The sequence below is a fragment of the Equus asinus genome, chromosome X, assembly GCF_041296235.1.
Source record: "Equus asinus isolate D_3611 breed Donkey chromosome X, EquAss-T2T_v2, whole genome shotgun sequence".
Taxonomy (NCBI): Eukaryota; Metazoa; Chordata; class Mammalia; order Perissodactyla; family Equidae; genus Equus; species Equus asinus.
In genome coordinates, this window is record NC_091820.1 from 119,087,012 (window position 1) to 119,108,891 (window position 21,880).

Sequence of the window (21,880 nt, forward strand, 5' to 3'; positions counted from 1 at the left end):
CCCTTTTCTATAACACATTACGGCAGTACCACAGGCTTGAAATTCTAAGTCTGATACAACGGCAATAATGATGGAAAGGTGGGGATATACATCAGACAGATTCAGAAGTAAAACTGACAATGTGAGCGAACAACTGTGAAGCATAAGGGAGAGAGGAATCTAAGACTTTTGACTTGACTAAGTGGGTAGTTGATGCCAATTAATGGGAAATACAGAACTCTGGCGGAAAAGAAAGAAATTATTGGTCACTTCATGTTTCATGTGTCTGTGGGACAAAAAGGATTGCCAGGAGGCAACCAGAGAGTCTGGAGCTAGTCTGGAGCTCAAGAAAAGTGATCTAGGCTGGAGATGTAGATTTTGGAGTTCTCATACAAGTGTTAAAGGCTTAGGAAGAGCATGTGGAATATACAAACAGGTCTGAGAAAAGAACCTGGGCATCATCATCATTTAAGAGGTACAGAAAAAGTATCCAGCAGTGAAGACAGAGGAAGATAGTCATAAAGCTAAGATACCAGGAGAAGGTGGTGTTATGGCAGCCTAGGATGGAGTTCCAACAACACAAAATTATATTTAATCCCACTAGAAAGTAAGCTCTGTGAAGCCAAGGAACAGGTCTGTTTTGTTCACCAGGGTATTCCCAGTGCCTAGAAGCCTGGCACACAGTAAATGGTCAAAAAGATTTCCTGAATAGGAATAAGAAAACAATCCAACAGGATCAGATACCACACAAAGTTTGGGGAAGACAAAGACTGACAAGTGTCCATTTTATTTAGCAACCTCGGGCGTCACCGATGATCTTGTTCAGAGCAGTCTCAGTGGAATGGTGAGGCCACAGCAAAATGGGAGCGGCTTTAAAGAATAAATGCCAAGAATGTTTTCGTGTATTACTTTCCTACATTTTTTAAACTAAAACGAATTCCTTAAAAGTGATGGGAAGGGAGGACGTTGCAGCCACTGACACAGCCCGTTCTTGGATGAAACTCTGTTCCAAAGGGAAGGAGGAACCTAGAGCTGCAATGACCAGGGAGCACAGGATAAAGGGGAATTTTTCCTCCCGAGGGGAGGAAACCGGCTTCGTTCACTGTCGAATCCCCAGGGCCTCGCACGATGCTGGCCACCCCACGGGCGTTCAGCGAAGCCTCGAGCTGGCCGCCGGCGGGCTCCAGGACGCCGTCGAACACGGGCGGCCGCTGAGCCTCGCCTTTCGCATCAGGCAGGGACAACGCAGGCTCGGCCCGTCCCCGACAGCCAGCACCCTCGCCCTCAGCTCACCCACTCTGGGCCGCGTGGAAAGGAGAGGCCGGAAGGACCGACAGCGCCGCCCCGGGAGACGGGGAGGGGCGGGGAAAGCAGAGCTCCGCCCGCAGGCAGCCTTTCATCTCCAGGCCCCCGGTTTCCCCAGGCCCCACCCGCCGCGCCTCCGCTCGTCCGCTGGCCCCGGGGGGAGCGGAAGTGACGTGCGTGTCGCACGGGATTGGCGGAAGCAGACATCGCTTTGCGGCCGGCACGGAAACTGCTGTCCTTTTGGCTTCCGCTCCAGGCCCATGTGAGGGACCGGCTGCGGCGATGAGCGCACTCCGGGCTGAGGAGAGGTAAGGGGTCCAGACACGAGGAGAGTGTCCGCATCTCGTTGGGAGCCGGGCTTCCCGGCTTCTGAGAAGGAGAAGCCGCCTTTATGACAGACGACAGTTGTTCCCCTCCCGCGAGCTCGCCATTCCTTACTATTTCTGCGATCCATCCTTTAGAGCCCTTTTATTTGACTTTAAATGGCTCCCTCGGCTCCCCAGCTCTTTAGCCTCATCCCTGTTGGTCCTGATGCGGCTTCTCCTCTCCAGCTAAGTTAATATGTTGCACTTTCCTCGTCACGTGACTCCTTTTTCTGCCGCTCTCGCGGCGCGTTTCAACCCTCTGCGCAGGCAGTGCCTGCGTTGTAAACTCTCTTTATCTTGGAAACCTTTGCTGATTGGAGTCATCCAGCACGTTTTCTCTCCTCTGATGTTTCCTGTCCCTCCCATAGGGGAACTGAATATAATCCGTTTAGTAATGGTTGCCTTGCAAAGATTGGTATATACTGTTAGGTAATAATAGGCTGTAATTTATTTCTAGGTACCAAGCTCCTTAGTTAAGCACTTACTTTGCCAGGTAAGCTCCAGGTAAAATGGCTTACTCCACTGCTTTCATCCAATTTCCTGTTTCCCCATTTCAGGGAACAAGTGATCAAGATGCCACCTTGGAGTAAGCTGCACCTATAACGGTGTCTTCCATGTGGAGGATGCTTAGAAATATTAATGGTGAAACTAACTTGCCTCAAGGGCCAGCAACAGCTTCTTCTGCCACCTTACCTAGGGTCTGGCATTTTTACAGCCACAAGAGGTGTGGGAAATGCAGTGCCAATCCCTGAAGAGTGTTAGGTCTTTTCCATGCAGTTCTGTGTGGATATCAGCATCCACTGCTCACCTCTTGGAGGTGATGCCTGCCTTCTTCAGTCTAAATTCAATGTCTTGACAAATTTCCAAAGATGCCCACACTGCTCAGTTTTTCCTTCTTCCAGGGTCTAGAGCCATGTTGTGCTAGGAACTGAAGTTATGTTCTAGAGATTGTTTTAAAAGAAGGAAAGTTAGTTCAAGTAATACTATTTCTCTTTTGTCTCCTTTAACAGCCTTCTGGCTTTAAGGCAACAGGAAGAACTAGAGGATTTGCCGAAAGAATACCCCTTGAGCACCAGTGAAGATGAGGTGGGTGACAACTGCTAAACTGCCTTCTCCACTTTCCCTTCTGCCTCAAAATCAGAGTAGACGGCACATTCCTACAAAGGGAAGGGGTAGCAACATTGTTTATATTTGTTCAGGTCTTGCAACTAAATTACAGTTTGGTGTTTCAGATATAAGATACTGTATTAAGTGCTATGGGAATTTGAAGACTATAAGATACAGTCACTCTCCTTAAGTTAACTAAATATAATTGATTATATAAGATCAAAACATATGGTCCTCGTTATATGATTTCCCTATTTCCCAGGTTTGGATTTCTGTAGAGAGTTATTTAAGTATCTGACTGAAATACAATTTACATAATTAAGCTGGATCTCCAGCAGATGCTATAGGAATTCCAACTCTTCATTCTCTTGACAAAACTTGAACTGTTTTTTTTTAATGTCAGAGTTTCTGTGTCAGATCATACTATATATTCTACACAGCAACATTATTCTCATAGCAAGAGACTTCCCCAGACAAGCTAAGACAAAGGCATAACATTAGCTCCCAGTTACTAAGGCTCTGTGTTCCTTATAATGAGGGAGTTTGGTTTTGGAAGCAGTTCTTTTAGTTGGAGCCAGAATGCCTGCACACCAGACCTCATCTGGTTCCCCAGTTCTCCACTGACCAAAAGAACGAGAGGTTTTACATGGGCATCAATTTCCACACTGCCTTTTCCCTCCCCTCATCATTCTGCTGGTTTTTCCTTTTCTGTGTCTAGGGAGACAGTGATGGAGAAAGAAAGCATCAGAAGCTTCTGGAAGCAATCAGTTCCCTTGATGGAAAGAATAGGTAACATTCTCATCAGTTTGGACATGTTGTAACTAGCTGATTCCATGAGACTTATCTGCAACTAACGTTTATTGAGTGCCTATGACAACGAAGACACAACTGTCAGCATCGTTATTAAGAGCACATACTTTGGAGACAGACTGTGTAGGCAAATTTTTTTTTATTCTCTCTGCACCTCAGTTTCTTCAACTAGAAAAGAAGATTTATAATAGTACCTACCTTGTAGGGTTGTTGTGACATTTAAATGAGTTAATAAATGTAAAGATCTTAATCCAATGCCTGGCATATAGTAAGCATTATGTAAGTGTTAGCTCTTATTGTGTTAGGGGTTCGTGCATTTGAATTCTGACTTAATCCACACTTAGAGTCTTTGGAAGCATTGAGTAGGCATTACTTATCCCCATTAGAGAAGTTAGTTGACTTGCCCCAAAGTCACTCAGCTCATAAGGGGCAGATCCAGGATTCAAATCCAGGTGTGTTTGAATCCAAGTCTAGTGCCTTTCCCACTATGCCTAACTTGTATTGCCTTGTGGTTTGAGGGACTGAGTCTACATTAAGAGATGGTTGGACTACAAAGTCCGGGTTAGGGACAGATTTCCTGGTTGCTTTGACAACCCTGACCCTAGAAGAGAGATACATGACACCAAAGCCTTGTTTGAAGAGAGAAGTGTTTGTTCCCCAGCAAAATGCATCCATTCCTACTATATTCTGTTTTGCCTAATTTCAGGCGGAAATTGGCTGAGAGATCTGAGGCTAGTCTGAAGGTGTCAGAGTTCAATGTCAGTTCTGAAGGTAAGTTGAACAAAGGAAGCTATCAATGCATGGAGCTTGCGGTGTTCCGAAAGCTTAATGGTCACTTGACCCCGCCAGGAACCGGTTTTGATGGGTAAAGGAATCATACCACAAATCCTTGCCCTGTGAGTGGGTGAAGAAGGGGAGTCAGGCACCGTTGAGTTTCTTCCATTTCTAGAAGAAAGCCTAGGAGGCCATGGTCCAGGGCTCCTCCTGAGCTTGACGAGCTGCTCCTGCAGTAGAGGGACATGAATGAAGATGGCTGCCTCTCACTGAGTCACGTTCCTGATTTCATTTTTATTTCAGTTCTCAGTATTTTGAGTTGAGACGAGCAGCTGATCTCTCCTGCTGGAGCTCAGAGAAGTCAGGTTACTCAAGGACCTTCACCCGGTACAATGCTTCTCAAACTTTTTTTTATTGCTCCCCTGAGGAGCCTTTTTAGATACTTTTTTCCTCACTGCCTCTCCTGCCCACCCGACTCCCCCGAAATTAAATGCTAAGGAAAGAGATTTTATTGGGTAGGTTTGAGCTTTGGAGGGACAAAAAACTTAAGATCTAAGGTTTTTGTCACCCCCCACCAAGACCCAGCTTTCACCCCCTGTGGGGAGTGCTGTCACCCCTATTGAGAATATGTGATGTAGTCAACAGCAGAGTCAGGATTTTCACCTGCTAGCAAGTCTAGATGCCGAATCTTTTTCACCATATTTACAACTAGGCAGCTTGAATGAGTGAGTCACACTTGCGGTAACCACTGACGTACCAGCCCAGAACAAGTAACAGTGTATTCTTCCAAGCTTAGTCATTCAGCAGAGACCTACTGTGCCCAGAACAAGTAACAGTGTATTCTTCCAAGCTTAGTCATTCAGCAGAGACCTACTGTGCTTCTACTAAAGTGATAAAGTGGCTGCTTTAGGTTAATGGTGGTGAAAGGTCTCTGGAGAGGCAAAATTTAAGCTGAGATAGGAATGACGAGAAAAGTCAACTGTCCAGGCAAGGGGGCAGCTAGTGCAAAGGCTCTAAGGAAGAGACACGCTTAGCATGTTCAAAGAATAGGAGGAAGGCCAGTGTGACTGGAGCGTTGTGGAGATAGGGATAACATGAGATTGGAGAGGCAGAGGGGGACCAGATCCCATGGGGCTGTGTCCTTTAGATCAGTATAATCCCAATGGGGAGTCATTGAAAGACTTTAAGCAGGATCCTGACATGCTGTGATTTACATTTTCAAAATATTACTCTGACTGCTGTGTGAAGACTGAATTGCGGTGCAGCAAGCGTGGAAGCAGACCAAGAGAAAAGCAAATGACTTTTTTTTTTTTTTAAGATGTGCTTTTTGGTGAGGAAGATTGGTCCTGAGCTAACATCTCTTGCCAATCTTCCTCTTTTTTTTTCTCCCCAAAGCCCTAGTACCTAGTTGTAAATCATTCTAGTTCCTCTATGTGGGATGCTGCCATAGCATGGCTCGATGAGCAGTGTGCCATGTCCATGCCCGGGATCTGAACCGGCGAACCCCGGGTGGCCGGAGCAGAGCGCACAAACTTAACCACTTAGCCACCAGGCCAGCCCCTGAGTTTTTGAAACAACTAATTTTCTTTTCTCTTCTACCTTCCAACACGTTTGGGAATGTAGGCAAGTGATGGTGTCATTATGGCTAGCGATTGAAGTAAGAATTATTCCTGCTTTGCTGCACATTTGCCTGTCTACCAGCATTTTCTCCTGAGGCCTCTCCCTAGGTGATATGGAGATTTTGCCTCACTTCTCAGTCTGACCAGAAAGTTTGGCCTTTCTACAGGATCAGGAGAAAAGCTAGTCCTTTCCGATCTGCTTGAGCCTGGTAAAACTTCATCCTCATTGGCCACAGTGAAAAAGCAGCTGAATAGGGTCAAATCAAAGAAGACTGTGGAGTTACCACTTAACAAAGAAGAGGTTGAGCGGGTGAGTTATGGAGAAAGTGGTCCATTAAGGGGAAGAAATGGAACCGACAAGGAAAAATAGGGTAAGCAGAGAAGGGGAGAAAACCTGGAAAATGGGAGGAGGGGAAGTTGTGATCGCCTCACCATGGAAAAGATTAAAACTAATCTCAGGGAAGGTGCAGTCCTGAGAAGTAAGCAAGAGCTAATCTCTAGCATCCTGGTTCTTTCTTGGGCTAAGAAACATTGCCTCCTAATTTCCTGCTAGTCCTTTGAGTTTGAGGCTTAATTTCGTGGTTCTTTCTTTTTGTGTACTTTGCCTGCTTCAGATCCACAGAGAAGTGGCATTCAATAAAACCTCACAAGCCCTCTCCAAATGGGATCCCATTGTCCTGAAGAACCGGCAGGCGGAGCAGCTGGTTTTCCCCCTGAAGAAGGAGCAGTCAGCCTTTGCTCCCATCGAACATGTGCTCAGTGGCTGGAAGGTGAGTGCAGCACAAGGGAACCGCACCTTGGAAGGTGAGATTGCACAGCGTGGAGGTTGCAGAGCCTCTGGTCAGTTTGGTTGGACAGGTTAAGCCAGAATCCCAGCTGTGGTCATTTTGGTTTAGCAGTCAAGGCAGGCAGAGAGGGGGGGAGCAAGGTTCATGTCAGTCATGCAATGGTCAGAGTAGCTCTGTAGTCGCCTGTCATCAGTTTGTAGCATACAGTACATGGTTATTTCCATGTTTTTGTGTTAAACATCCAATTGCCAGTAGAGAGGGAACATAATGGATATCTTCTTTTTTACACCCCAGTTTTTAAAAAGCTTTCAAAGCCACATTCTGATCTGGGGAAAATCAGGAACTCGGCAGCATTGCTGGTATACGAGCAGCAGAACCCCAAGCTTCCTTGTAGGAATACCTCATTCGAATATAACGTATTGCTGAGAATGACTGGAATTTTAGCAAGTAATTCGTTATCTCTCTGAGCTACAGAAAATGAAAAAGATGTTTTAGAGCTGGCTTTCCCAAACACTGAGCCCTGGCAAACCTTTCATCCACCTGAAGCAAAAGGATAATTGTGAGTATGGTGGGTGTAAGGTTGCCAGCCCTTTTGTATTGTGAGGTTATTCTTTCCACTTTAATGGTGCTGAAATAGCTTTTCTTTTGGGAAATGACGGTGGTAATAAATGATGCCGTTGGGGTGGAATGGTAGTTATGCCCTTGGCAAAATTAACAGTTGGTAATCCTTTCTTGGTCCCTAAAGTCTCAGAAACTTTAGTCTGTGAACAGCTGCTTCAGAACAGCTAGCCTTTTCGTTTCCAATACACCCTTGGTCTATAATGGGATGTTCTGTCTTAAGTAGAAAAATAGGCAAAAACAGCAATGCGCAAACCAGGGATAGATGCCTTCTTTCTGCTTTTCCTCTGCCTTCTAAAAATCCAGGAATAATAGTGTCCTATGTTCCGGGAACTTGAGGTAATTCAAGCTAATCAAAGCTAACATGACCCGTCACCGTAGCTAGAAATTGAGCAAGTAGTTGCTTATTGCGGGGATAAGCTCTGTTTCTGATGCTGTTGTTGAAGTCATTGCCATTCTCTTTCTAGGATGCTTCCTTTTCCTCATGAAAAAGAGATCAGGTTTAAAGTGTGGCTGCAGGATGGAAGGGAGACTTTAGGAAAAAAATTTTAAGAGGTAATACACTTTGCAGGATTCACAAATGAAAAGTATAGAAGATACATAGTGGAAAGTCTGACCCCACCCCTGTTCTCCATTTGCTCATTTTTACCCCGGTACTCACCCGAAGTAACTTACCACTTTTATACGTTTTTTGTTGTTGTTAACTTTTGAGTTTTATGAATATATTCATGTTTACCGTGTTTTTTAAATCAAAAAAGTAGTAGTGCACTGCTACACACTGTTGTGCACCTTGGCTTTCCCAAATGACAGCGTAAGCTTGGAGATCGCAGGAAAGTGCCAAGTTGGTTATTGAAGATGAGATGATGGAGGAGGAGGTTGCAGTAAGAATGGCACGTCCTCTGCTCTCCAGGAACTCCCTATCCAAGACAAAATGGGGCCCAGACGCTGTACATTGAATCGACTGTACCATTCGTTCTAAGATTCATTTTTGAGAAATTATGCCAGCATGGCACAAAGAAATAAGGAACTGCCTAGGCCAGGGGCTGCTTCCTGGCCAGCAACTCGCAGTTCTCTTCGTACACCTTAGATTGCAAAGTACCGAGGACTAGTAATCTACCAGTATTTCTGATTAAGAATCCAAAAAGTCTGCACTGTAGTTTTGGTCCAGCTTCCCAAAATCCCATTTGACTCTAGCCAAGAAGCCTTAAATGGGATAATGCGTGAGAAAGCGTTTGTAAACTGCAGAGTGCTGGAAAGGATGTAATTTTTCCCACCACCTAGCAGCCTACACTAGCACTTCCCGAAGTGTTCTCCTCAAAAGCGTAGTTTCTCAATATGCCTTCACAAGGCGGGTGGCAGGGTTCCCTTGCTAGAAAATGCTGCATGTCCCTACTGGAGATGGACAATTCACAATGTATGCTAGTCTTTTAAAGGCTATGAAAAGATAGTAAAGAAACCCCTTTGATTTACTCTAACCCAGGGTGATTTTATTAAAGGTGATTTTATTAAAAATCCAATAAATTGAATTTTGAACTTCTAAAAATTGAAGTAAATCTGATTAGCGGATGAGGAACATGCTTTGGAAAGAGCTGGTCTCCACTGTTGTCTCTGTTCTTTTACCTTCCTCCTCTGCTACCCTGCCGAAACTTCTCAAAGGGCATTGGTCAGAGGGCTCGGAATCGCCAGATCCCGAGACCTCTGAGTCTTCAGCCCATGCGACACTACTAACACATGACATTGTGCAAAACTTTTCTCGCTTGGCTTCTGTGTCATACCCCTGGGTTTGTTTTTTCATCTGTCTTTTCTTAGTCCTTTTTATTCTTGCTCTGTAAATACGCTATCGGTCACTCTCAACCCCTTCTTCTGAGCTCCAGTCCCATAGTCCGCGTGACTAGCCAGCCTCACCTGGGTCTCCATGAATACCTCAAACTTCACACACTACAAAGTACGCCTGGCATTTTCCTGCCCCAGGCTCCCAAACCCTGTACCACTGCCTTCATTCTGTAACTCAGGCAACAGCATAACACCCTATCCCAGTTGCTTAGGTTGGAAGCCTCAGCCGTCTGATTCCTCCTCCTCCCCTTAGCTGCTCCCCTCCCCAGCCCAGACAGTGGGCTCGTCCTGTAAACACTGTCTCGGTAATAGCTCTCAGATCCCTAGTTCCTCTTCTCATTGTCATTTGCACCTTTCATTTGGCGCTTTACAAATAGCCTCTTAAACAATCACTAGGGTTTTCTTTCCAAAACACTGATTGTCACTCTCCTGCTTCACATCCTTCCAAAGGCTCTCCACTTGGAGAATAAGACAGACGCACCTAGCATTTTAGCTACACTGGCCAACACTTCGTTCCTTTACCTACCTCTCCTTTCTGCATATCTGTCTTTTGCTTATATTCATCTCTCTTTGGCTTTTTTCCTCCTCTTTACAGAATTGTACTTAATGCCTCAAAGCCTAATTCAGAAAGTCTCTTCCTTCCCCAAGCCTAACCCACCTCCTAATCAGAATTAACTGGTCCTTCTTTTGTGATGACTCCTATGGACTGACATTTAAGCCACTATGTTAGGGGTGCATGTGTCTCTTTCCTCTGAAAGGCTATGAGCTCTAGGAGGACAGGAATGATCTTAATCAATTGTGCATTCCTAGCACCCTGCACAAGTACCTGGAGTGGAGCTGCAATCAATAAATGTTTGTAAATTGAATTGAATTGGAGGGAGATTACAACATTGTAATATAAATAACTTGGTAGCCTGTGATTGACCACTACTGCAAATACTAAAAATGGAAGAACACGCACCTTTACTATTCAGTAGAATAGGCTTATGGTTAAATCAACAGCACCATGTAACGTGTGATGATGTGTGTTTATGCATTTGTCCAGGTATTTGTAAGTTTCATACTGACCATGATCTATATGGCTATTGAAGAAAACCACGTATAACATTGGAAACTGGCTCTGTTGCCTAGGGCTATCTTTGTGCCTTGCCAAAGTGGACCATGGCATGATCGGCCTGCTTATTTCAGCCATCCTCACAATACCAGTCAAGCAGCAAATGGGATCTTTTGTTGACACATGAAGCCACTGGTTCACAGTCCCTTCGTTTCATACGCATAGACGCTACCTAGCATGCCCAGTTAACTGGAAACTGAGGAATTGGAGCCAAAGTTAGAAAATGACTAGAGTTAAATTTGTACTGTCAGGAAGCAGGCCAATTACATGAAGGTCATATTCTGAAAGGCAGCGTCTTTTGTGCTTAAGACCTCACTTCCCCTTTCCTCTAGAAACATTATTAGAAGGAGGCTTATAGGAATCTGAGATTCCTATTTGCACAGTAATAGTTCTGTACTTCAAGTGTACATAACAATACAGGGACCATTTTGTTTTGCAACTATCAAAACTGACAATTTGGTGCTGCTGTCCCTCTGTCCTGCCAGCATCTACCTTAGGGGCATCCTGCTTCGATTCCTAAGAGAATGGTATTCTGTTTTACATATATATTGTTAATCTGAACAGAGTGATCCCCTCAGTAATATTAGAGAGTAGGCTCAGAGTTCCCTTGCTGAAGTTGTCTTAAATCAAAATAAAAGCAGACTATCTACACAGCTGGACAGCAAGACTAGAACGCCTTCTCTTATTGTAACAGCCAATCCTATCCAGTTAGTGATTCCAATTATAGTGTCATAAAGTAGAGGGACATAGGATTGTAAAGAGGGAGACTGTGGGAGCATGGCTTAAGACTTAGAATGTTCTGTTATCTCCTTAAGGCAAGAACTCCCATGGAGCAAGAAATTTTTAACCTCCTCCATAAGAACAAGCAGCCAGTGACAGACCCTTTACTGACTCCCGTGGAAAAGGCCTCTCTCAGAGCCATGAGCCTGGAAGAGGTAAGTGTGATAGGCCCTCTGATACAGCCGGGCATGCTGTTTCTCCCAGCACTTGCCCTCAAGCCCAGGAGTCACTGAATGTCACTCATTGTAGGCTAAGATGCGCCGAGCAGAGCTGCAGAGGGCCCGGGCCCTGCAGTCCTACTATGAGGCCAGGGCTCGAAGAGAGAAGAAAATCAAGAGCAAAAAGTAAGGAGGCCCCTGTGGCCCGGCCTTGGGTTCCATGGAAGAAAGCGATGTGGTTCAGCACAGGTCCTTAGGAAAGAACCTCTGGCGTGGCAGCTGGGGCCGTGTAGAAGAGGTCCCAGATAGGAGTGGCTAGCCTTTTTTCCCCCTCACACCAACCTCACAGAGCTTTGCCCGCTTCAGTAGTGCCCTCTCCTCTAGCTTTGGCTTCCAGTGTTGATTTTGCTAAAAAGAAGACTGTTCAATTCTTTGTCTCCCTCCCAGGGTGTCACAGAATGGTTCTGCAGGATGAGCTGTGAATTCTCCCACTGCTGGGGCCAGTAGGGCTTCTTTGCTGCCTTTTTGCCACTTTGGAACTTGTTCTCCTGTTCCCTTGAGCTATAGATGCAGAGGGCACTCTGCTCTGCAGAGGTCTGCCCCTGGGGGCTGCAGGGACTGAGTCCTGCCAGTCCTCTCAGGTCCCACACTGGCTCCCTGCAGTCAGCTAGCTCTGTGATGTCCATTCCAGCCCCTGCATAGGGAAGCCCCTTGGGGAGCGGGGGCACGTTTATGTTTGCATCAGTGTTCCAGCTCACTCTCTTCGCTTATACCCCTCTCACCCTTTAGGTATCACAAGGTTCTGAAGAAAGGAAAGGCCAAGAAAGCCCTAAAAGAGTTTGAGAAGCTGCAGAAGGTCAGTCCTTCTGCAGCATTGGAAGAGCTGGAAAAAATTGAAAAGGCCAGAATGATGGTGAGGCTGCCTCTTTCCCCTACCCCTTGAACCAACCTTCCCCGGAAAGCGAGAAGAATCTCACTCTGCCCTTTCTTTCCAGGAGCGAATGAGCCTTAAGCACCAAAACAGTGGGAAATGGGCAAAATCAAAGGCAATTATGGCCAAATATGACCTGGAGGTAAGAGATCGTCAGGGTGAGAGAAGAGATGGAATTGGAGGAAAGAAAGGAAAAGCAGTCCATAAGGATGCTAGCAGAAGCAGAGTTGGGGAAGAGCCATGAGGATGAATGGAAAACCAGGAATCTAAAAAGGCATCAGAAAATCTCTAAGGCAGAGAGGAAAATGACCAGGAACAAAGTGGAAAAGGAGAGATGAAAGGGAAACAGCATTGAAGGCAAGTCCAGTTAAAGGGGAGAGGAGCTACTTTTTAGCTTGTGACCCTTGTTGATTCCTTGAGGACAAAGAATTTGTCTCCCGTTTTACTTCATAGCTCTTAACACAGTGGTATATGTGCAGTTTAAATGGTAGGCACCAGTAAGAAATACTTAAGTCAAATTGAGAGGAGGCAGAAATGGACCAGGAAAGGTGTTATTGCGGTCACTAATGACAAGGCGCTCCTGCTGTGACTCCTCCAGGCTCGCCAGGCTCTGCAGGAACAATTGGCCAGGAACAAAGAACTGACGCAGAAACTCCAGGCGGCCTCCAAGAGTGAGGAAGAGGAGGAAGGCGCAGAGGAAGAGGATGAACTGCTTGTCCCTGATGCGGTGAATGAGGTGCGGATGAATGCAGACGGACCGAACCCCTGGATGCTCAGGAACGGCCCCAGTGAAGCGGAAGAGGTCGACATCCAGAAGGACCCTGAACAACCTCCAGAGCCTGTGGCCCACGAGGCTTCTGAAAGTGAGGGAGAAGAAAATCCAGTGGCAGAGGAAGAAATGTTGTTGAAAGAATTGGAGGAAAGGCGATCACTTAGAAAAAAGCCTGGGCTCAACCAGGATGCCAAGCCGGTGGGCAGACGAGAAACAAAAGGTGAGTTGCGGTGGCCGGAAGGCAGAACTGCCTGGGGCTAGTGTTACAGACGCCTGTGAGAGGAAGACTGTCCACCCACACACGCCGCAGAGTGATTAGGCTCTGGGGACTTTCACAAGAGGCCCCTGGGGCCCTGGAGAGAAAATAAATTCATAATAACCATTTTTCTTCAAAGGCATTTCATAAGCGGTCATCTGCATGGCTGTACAATGTATGTTCCAATGTGTTTTCTGCTCTTGAGGGCTTCCAGTCTTCAGAAAGACAGAACTACACGATCCTGGAAGTGAGGGCAGGAGTTAACATTGCTGGTCCCCACAAAGCAGAGAGAAGGGCACGAGGTGGGACAGCAAATCTGAAAATCGTTCACACCACAGGCCCAGGTGGATTTTGAGGCATTATGAAACATCTTCAACTTGCTGCTGCAGTTTCTGTTTCTAAAGTAGGAGTGGCATTTTTAGCACCTCGTAATGCTGGTTGATACGTGTCAATACGGGGTGAGACTTTCTTGACAGGAATGAATGACTCCACAAGGCACATGGGAAATTAGAATTGTTACCTCGTGCTCAGACTCGATTTGAGTGTTATATTGTCTACTTGTTATCTTGATGACATTTTATATTAACATTTAGTGCCCTTGAGAGTGGTCAGAGAACTCCCGATCTGGGGACAACGCAGGGCATTAGACAGCCTGCTCAGGAAACTGTCTACATTCACATGTCACCTGGCCGGCTGGGTACATTCTCAGGTCTGATTTTATTTCCTGTAGGAGTAATGCATGTAGATGACAGCAAGAATCTGTTTTTCCATGGCAAAAAAAAAATTACAAGAGCTGTCATTTAGAATGTGTTGTAGGACCCTGACTTCGGGCTTTCAGCTGGAGCGTTCTGGGATTGATAGTTACAGGCAGTCACTTCCGGGAGGAGTTTGGAAAGTGGCACTGCAGGCCGAGATTGTGGGGTCGTCTCTGTACGACCACGGGGCACCAGCTGTGTCCTCCTGAGTCCCCTCAAAAGCTGGGCACCTCGCTAACCATGCAGAGCAGTTGGTTGTGGGATGAAAGGTGAATTTGGATTTCCTTGGATAATAAATAGAATGTTCTCAAATCTTTAGGGAAATAGTGTCCTGAAATAGTGGGAAGTCATGGACCCCAAACAAAATGAACAAGGAAACTTGCCCTTGAGTAATAAACACACGTATCCAAAAGCCAGATCTAAGCAGCTTCTTCCAGTGGCTCCAAGCCAAAGCTAGAGAGCAGGATGAACTGGGGAATGGAGGCAACTAGAGGTGACGCAAAGGACAGTCTAGAAGTGTGTTACTGCCAGGTTTCCCTCGGGGCTCTCAGAGACTAGTGGTAGTTGCTCAGGTGCTGCTGGTGACTGGAACAGGCGAGCTACTTGATGAGCCCCAGCAGGTTAGGAAATGCTGCTTTAAGATTAAACAATACTGGCTAAGGTTTTTACAAATAGTAAATCACAATTTTTAGAAATTACAAATAATAAATGACAATTAAGTTGCATTCAGAGGCCACCTGTTAAAACAGCTTTTTAAAAACTTGGAACTTGGGGCCATCTCCCCAAGCAGGGTATACTGTATGGGGAACTCAAGCCACAGTTCTGGTTTTACAGTGAGTCATTGGAAAAGCTGGGAATAGGACCCAGGACATCTGCTTCCCAACATGCTGCTTTTAACTACTAAACTCCATTGCCTGCTACTTGACAGGTAATGATTAGTGAACTCTCCAGGAGACCCAGCGAATGGAATCTTCTTTTACCCACTTGTCCTCGTTGGAATGTCTTTCATGGTGCTTAGCACCCAGTGGGTGCTCCAAAAATGCTTTCTGGTTGTTGAGAGTGCTCCATAAATGTTTGTTGACAGGGCAACTTCCAACCTCCTTTTTTTAAAAATATTTTTTATTCTCTAGGGTTCTGTCTTGAACCAGCATTACTTTATTTTATTTTCTGCTGAGGAAGATTTGCCCTGAGGTAACATCTGTGCTAATCTTCCTTTTTGTATGTGGGTCATTGCCACAGCATGGCTGCTGATGAGTGGTGTGGGTCCGTGCCTGGGAACCGAACCCAGGCCACTGAAGTAGAATGTGCCGAACTTAACCTCTAGGCCACAGAACCAGCCCGCCAACCTCCTTTTCTGACAGCTGTCATTTCTTCCCCCAGATTCTAGCAGCCAGGAGGTGCTGTCCGAATTGAGGGCACTTTCCCAGAAACTCAACAAGGAAAACCATCGGTCCACGAAGCAAAAAGTGAGTTCAGCGAGAACAGTTCTGCCAGTCCAGAGAGAGGAAGCTGCTGACGAAGAAGAGGAGCCCATGCTGCTGCAGAGGCCAGAGAGAGCACGGACTCTGGACGAGCTAGAGGAGCTGGGCAGAGAAGGATGCTTTCAAGATAAGGAGCATCCCAGACCTGCAGTAAATGGGCAGTGGTTGGAGAGGAAGCCAAACAATCAGCCTAGTGCCCCCAAGGAGAAGCCCAAAAAGGAGCAAATGATTGATCTACAGAACCTCCTAAGCACAAAATCGCCTTCTGTGAAGTCTTTGGCCGTTCCCACGACAGTAGAGGAATGGGTGAGCAGAGCCAGGGTCGTGGGCCATTGTGGGGGATCAGAGCTGGGGCAGAAAGTGTCCTTCTTGCACAAGGAGTAGAATCAGGGACGTCGTGCTGTGCGGGGGGCATATTTCGGTAGTCGTGAGGTCCGGAATAGTATGGAGCCAGGCCGGTCCCGGTGACAGTTTACTAGATGCAAATATGTGAGTGCCACTGAGACTCCCACATCCTAAACCTTGAGCCGCCAAACCTTCCCTGGGGTGACTCTAAAACTGCCCTCAGAGGAAAGACGAGTCATCCCAAGCTCTGACCAGATCCCAGGCAGGACAACTCGAAGGGGAATCATTGAACTGTTGCCAGGGTTTTTCTCTACCCAGTGGGATCCCAAATGGTCCGGGACCCCCCAATTAAGTAACTGAAACTACTCAAGCAAGGAGCCCTGGTGCCTGTCTTTCCAGGGGTGTAAGCTGGGGGACGCCCACATTCTGGCCAGACTGCTTGGAGCACCTCCTCCTAACAGAGGCCATTCCTTCCTCCACCCTGCAGCTTCCTTACTGAAAGTTTAAAATTGTGTCCTATGATAATGAGCTAGGGATAGTTACCCTAGAGAAAAGCAAATTGGAGCATGATTGGCCGCCAATCGGTTGGTGTTGCAAGACCATCATTGTTCAGTGCTTGCCCCTAGGGGGCGCTAAAATGCCACAACCCAAAATTCAAGCGGACCTGCCTGGAACCACAGCTCACAAGGGAGGCTGTAGCTCTGCTCTTGTTTCTTCCCAGGAAGATGAAGAGGAGAAAGATCAAAGGCAAATGATAAAGGAAGCTTTTGCCGGGGATGATGTCATCAGAGACTTCTTGAAAGAGAAGAGAGAGGCTGTGGAGGCGAGTAAGCCAAAGGACGTGGACCTGACTCTGCCTGGCTGGGGCGAGTGGGGCGGTGTGGGCCTCATGCCCAGTGCCAAGAAGAGACGCCGGTAAGAACGGGAGAAGGCCTGTCAGAAGGGCACCAGGTTCTCCACCTCGCTCTCAGGCGTCCTCCCTGCCCTTTTCACTAAGTCCTTAATGCTCTTAGTCAGACCTCCTGCTGTTCTGCTTTCCAGGTTTCTTATTAAAATCCCTGAGGGTCCTCCAAGAAAAGACAAGAATTTGCCAAATGTGATTATCAATGAGAAGCGAAACATCCATGCGGCAGCTCATCAGGTGAGGGAGAGAGCGCCCTCTGGCTGCCTCTCTTTGCTGCCTGGCTCTCTTGCTTGGGAGGAGGGTTCGAGTGCTCTGGGGTCAAGAAGGATGCGTGATCTTGATCACAGAATCAAATCTGTTCTTGTTTCACTGACCGGCTCTGAGATGAATAATTCCGAATCGACTCTGCTGTTTTAATTACTGACCAGGAGGAATGCTGAGGCTCACAGGACAATCTGTGCAGCCGTGGTGAGGCCCCCAAATCTGCATTTTCAACTAGTACCCCAGATAACTTGGATGCAAATGGCTGTTGCTAAACTAAGAATTACTATTCTCCAGGCCTGTATTTATAGTCAAGGTAATGTTCAGAGGCTATAAGCTTTGAGCTGCATCTTAAGAAAAATGGACAAATGGATACTTGTTCAGGGCAGTGAAAGGATTTTAAATTGTGTCATCTGATAATGAGCTAGGGACATTTACCCAAGAGAGATGCAAATTTGAGCATGATCACAGTCTTCGAATATACTGAAGGCTGTCATACGGAGCAGAGTCACATAAAGTAGAAAATGGAGGAAAAACAGCTCAATTTAAGGAGAAACTTTCTGCCGGTCCAGGGAGAGAATGGGTTGCACTGGGGGTATGAGCATGCGAAGAGGGGACTCAGGAATGAGACGACTCAGTGACCTTTATGTTCCCTTCAATTCTGAAAGTCTGTGACCCTGAGCTCTGTCCCCAGCCAGGAGAACATTGAAATGAATTATTTTTCCCTCTGAACAAAAAGGGGAGAATATTTTAACAGGTACGAAAGAGAGGTGAGGAAATCACATTTCAGTAATACTCTGTTGATCTTATTTTGTGAACCAATTGCTGCAGAAATGGAATTGCAACCCCTGTCACCCCAGTTGAGGACGTGAAGCAGCAAACAGGCAATGAGCAGGCAGGCGGGGGTTAAGGGAGAGGACAGAGGGGCGCTTCACCAGGCCAGGGTTCTAGGTGAGGGGCGGAGTGCAGGCCTCAGTGAAGGCCACCCTCCCTTCCAGGACTCTTATCTGTTTGTTTTTAATACAGTCACTGCAAACCCACAACTAGTTTTCCAAGGGTCTCCCTTGATTTTCCTCATCTTTTTAATAAGCCATGGACTGCAGGTCTCAGCACGCAATAGCTGAAGGCAAAAGAAAAAAAAATGCAAGCCTCCCGAGACAGAATTCTTAGTCCAGGAGTTTCTCTTTTTCTCTTTCCTGGGGTGACAAGCACAGATCTAGCTATCAGCCCCAGTAAGACATTCCCTTCACCCAAAGAGAATCTGTGTCCTTCACCACCACCGGGACCACCCGGCAGGGCGCAGCTTCTCGAGTGTTCCATTGAATATCTCCAAAGACTGCTGACCGGAACTTCCCCCTCGTCTGCTTACATTTTTCCCTCTTTGGCCTTTGGGGAAGTGTTTAGGATTATTTCAATGTCGGAAGGCAGCGCTGTGGTAGAGTAGAGAAGAGTACTAGGTCGGGAAAGGCGACCTGGGTCCTGTTCTCCCTCACTGCCCATAATTCACCTGGGTAAATCGCTTCCCCTGTCTAAGCCAAATTTGGGGCCAAGGGAGATGACCTTTGCCATTATCTAGGACCTTCCAGCTCTGACATTCTGTGATACCGAAAGAAGATGAAGCTAACTGAGCGGTAACAGCCTGGTTGAGTTCGGGATTCAGGAGTAAACCTTCGGGTTCCTGAAAATATTAATCGCATGTATCAAGGAGAGGAAAGGAAGGGGTTGGGTGCCTGAAGAGGGTAGGAGGGCCATAAGATCCACAGGGATACACAAATGCCCAGATGCTTTGCAGTCACCGTGTTGGATGTGAAGACCCAGGTGGGGACAGCAGCCCGGTAGTATTCCTACAGCTCCAGGGGCAGTCTTGGGGTGGTTTTTCAATCCCTAGATTGTTGGGTAAGCCTGGGGGAAGGGAGGGTCCTAATACAAATTAGGACCAAATGACCTCAAGCAGATTGGGACTCCGGAGGTTAGCTGGGGGCATTGGGATGCCTTGACCGCCTGGCAGCTTCACTCACGGCAGCCATCGTGTAGAACTGTGGCCTGTGTACTCACACTGCCTGACAGTTACCATTTCTACCTTCCCTTCCAGGTCCGAGTGCTTCCGTATCCATTCACCCACCATCAGCAGTTTGAAAGGACCATCCAGACCCCTATAGGATTCACATGGAACACCCAGAGGGCCTTCCAAAAGCTGACTACACCCAAGGTCGTCACCAAGCCAGGCCATATCATTAAGCCTATAAAAGCAGAGGATGTGGGCTACCGCTCTTCCTCAAGGTCAGATCTCTCTGTAGTACAGAGGAATCCAAAACGGCTCTCCATCCGTCACAAAAAACAGCTGAAGAAAAACTCTGCAGATTGAGTTGCTGGAGAGTGACATCTTACTGCCCAGAACTAGGAACCGACTTCTCGATTTGCCCGGTTTTACTCCGAGCTACAAGATCAACTCCAAAACGGGCTTAGCACACTGTGAGTGTAGTTAAGCCACATTTTAAAAATAAAGGCATTTTTATCTATTTAACTGGAGTGTATTCTGTGTTGTCTCCCAGTTGAATCATTTTCTTCAAGTCAGACAAGACACCTTTGGACGCTCCCCATTGCATTTCTCCAGCCACACTTGTCAGGGGAACCTCGTGTTCTTACCAAGGATTATGTAGTTAGTCCGAAAGTGAAGTAAAGAGAAGTTACCCTAGCCTGTGATCATAAATACATCACATCAAACATGATCCACCATAAACCAATTTGAAGTGTCAGGGATAGTGACTAAATAGTGTATATTCTTAAGCTAGAAATAGCATGCACAAACTATGCAATGGGATTGAGTCCTGGGCTCGTCCTAGGATGGTGCAGAAGCTGGGTTCAGCTGTAAGTCTAGCTGCTATCATTCTCTTCGTGTGTGACAGCCTCCTGGCTTGCACAGGTTGCTGTCGAGAGTAGCTAGCACTTATTTTCTCATTTGTAAGACAGGTTTTACAGATGAGGTAGGTGAGCTTTCAGAAGTAAAGCTCTATTCCCTTTCCTACCTAACTCAGGGCCAACTGCTCACCATCGATTCAAAGTATGGTTTATTCGAGCATTACTCTGCTATGAGGCAGTTCACACGGGTGGAACCTGTGAGGAACCTGCCATTCTTTGGATGACAAGAAATATAGGTACGTGGGAAGAGCCCCTGCAGCAGAGATTTCTAACAAGGAATTGGAGAACCCCCCGCCCCCTGTTCCCAAAGGACATACCACTACTGTGCCTCACCTGCCTGGAAGGTTGGTCCCCTCCAGCCTTTTAGACCAAGATGAGGGTTAATTTTTGTGTGTCACAGACCCGTCTATGAATTTGACGAAGTTCTGACCCCTCTCCAGAAAAACGCACAAACATGTACACCATTTTACAGTCTGAGTTGCTTTACAGACGTTTGGAATCCCGAGGCCAAAAGCTCTCTGTCACTCCACAGGTTTTCTTTCGCCATAACCCCCACCGATACAGCCCTCTTTTCCAAGCACACCACTCTCCACAGCAGTTCCACAACGTTTAGACATCAAAGGTAACTAGTCCCGATACCTTTATTTGATAGGTGGAAGATTTTAGAGTACAGGGATGTATCCAGCGTGACACATTAAATTAGTGACTGAGTGGGCACTAGGACCCTAGGCTCACTCCGAAGCCAAAAGCCACGCCATAAATTTCTGTGAAATTCGCAGGGGTAGCTGTGGGCCCCTAGTGCCATTTGCTCATCCTCTCAAGAACCAGCCAGGAGCTGGGAAGGGAAATGACTATGTTGATCATGCTCAGAGCCCAAGGGGCATTTTTAAGTTATCCACTGGCTCGAGATTATCCGTGATCCACTTGCTGGTTGACACTTAAGTCAGTAGCCAATGGGAGGGAACGGAGGACCCCTACCCACTCCTGCCTCCGTTTAAGAGACCATAACCTTTTGAGCACAAAGCTGCCACCTCCGTCCCACCCACCCCCCAAACTAAAGCACCCAATCAAGAGTCCCCAGTAAACGGCCAATTCCCGGCTACTTTCCCGGGACCCTCTTCAGCTCCGTGTTCCCCGCAGCCAGGGAGTGATGTAAGCGACCCCATCCTTCAAAGGGGAGGACAGGCTCAGGAACGTGCTATAAACGACGCCCACTCCCAGCCTTCCAAGCCCCCAAACGGATTCGATTGTTGTTTCGTGGGGCTTTTTTTTTCTTTTCTTCCTCCGAACCTCCGAAGTGTTCTCCCTTCCCATTGGCCAAAGCTGCCCCTTGACGCCACCCTGGCCTTGCTCGCTGATTGGTCCATTCTGGATGTGCCCAAGCCTTTTTCCCAGGGTGTGGCCCCCCCGCCCCCAACAGGGTTCTGACCCCTGGCTCCTCCCTTCCCCCCAAGCCCCCCTCTCAGTTCCGAATGGTACCGCCCTGGCTCGGCTCCCCCAAGGCCCAGGCCGCCCTTAGGGCCCCCGGACGGGGCGGGGCACGCTGGGGACGGGCAGAGGGCGGTGGTGGCGCCTTCCTGCCGAGCCCGAGGCCGCCCCCGCCACCTTTCTGCAGCCCTCGTACATCCCACTTTCCCCTGGGCAGTCTTCGTCCTGCCTTGGCAGCCCCGTCCCGTCTGTGCAGCCCCCACCGTGGTCTTTTGGTCATCCCCATCCCCAGCGTTAAATCCCTGCCTTCAGCGCTCCACACACGCCCAGCCCAGCCGCCTCCACCCTCGGGTTCTCGCAGCACTCCCTTTCCCCGTGTCTGCTCACCCTTCCCCTCCCGAGCCCGCCGAAGCACCGGCCCCCCTTCCTCGCGGACTGTCCATCGCCAGGATCCCCCCCCCCGTGTGTGGCCCTTCCTCCCAGCGGCCTCCCCTCCCCTTCGTGACCAGCGTGGTGGAGCACTCCCGGCCCACTCCCCCTTTCTCCGTACCCCCGCGCTCCCTTCTTATGTTGTCCCT

General features: G+C 47.6%; 1 protein-coding gene across 1 annotated transcript; it reads left to right on the forward strand.

Moving 5' to 3' along the window:
• The first annotated feature begins 1,443 nt into the window (after nt 1–1,443).
• On the forward strand, nt 1,444–19,479 carry UTP14A (UTP14A small subunit processome component). The gene is made up of 15 exons (XM_044763707.2): nt 1,444–1,592; nt 2,660–2,735; nt 3,475–3,545; nt 4,273–4,337; nt 6,127–6,269; nt 6,574–6,729; nt 11,128–11,247; nt 11,342–11,436; nt 12,040–12,163; nt 12,246–12,323; nt 12,780–13,173; nt 15,345–15,751; nt 16,512–16,705; nt 16,832–16,931; nt 19,048–19,479. The coding sequence occupies exons 1-15, from the start codon at nt 1,567–1,569 to the stop codon at nt 19,318–19,320; spliced, it is 2,322 nt and encodes a 773-aa protein (XP_044619642.1). The 5' UTR covers nt 1,444–1,566; the 3' UTR covers nt 19,321–19,479.
• The last annotated feature ends 2,401 nt before the right edge of the window (nt 19,480–21,880 follow it).

Coding starts and splice junctions, on each gene's coding strand:
- UTP14A (XM_044763707.2), top strand. CDS start 1,567: ATGAGCGCACTCCGGGCTGAGGAGAG. Junction 4,338..6,126: donor GTTCAATGTCAGTTCTGAAG/GTAAGTTGAACA, acceptor GCCTTTCTACAG/GATCAGGAGAAAAGCTAGTC. Junction 16,932..19,047: donor TCCATGCGGCAGCTCATCAG/GTGAGGGAGAGA, acceptor CTTCCCTTCCAG/GTCCGAGTGCTTCCGTATCC.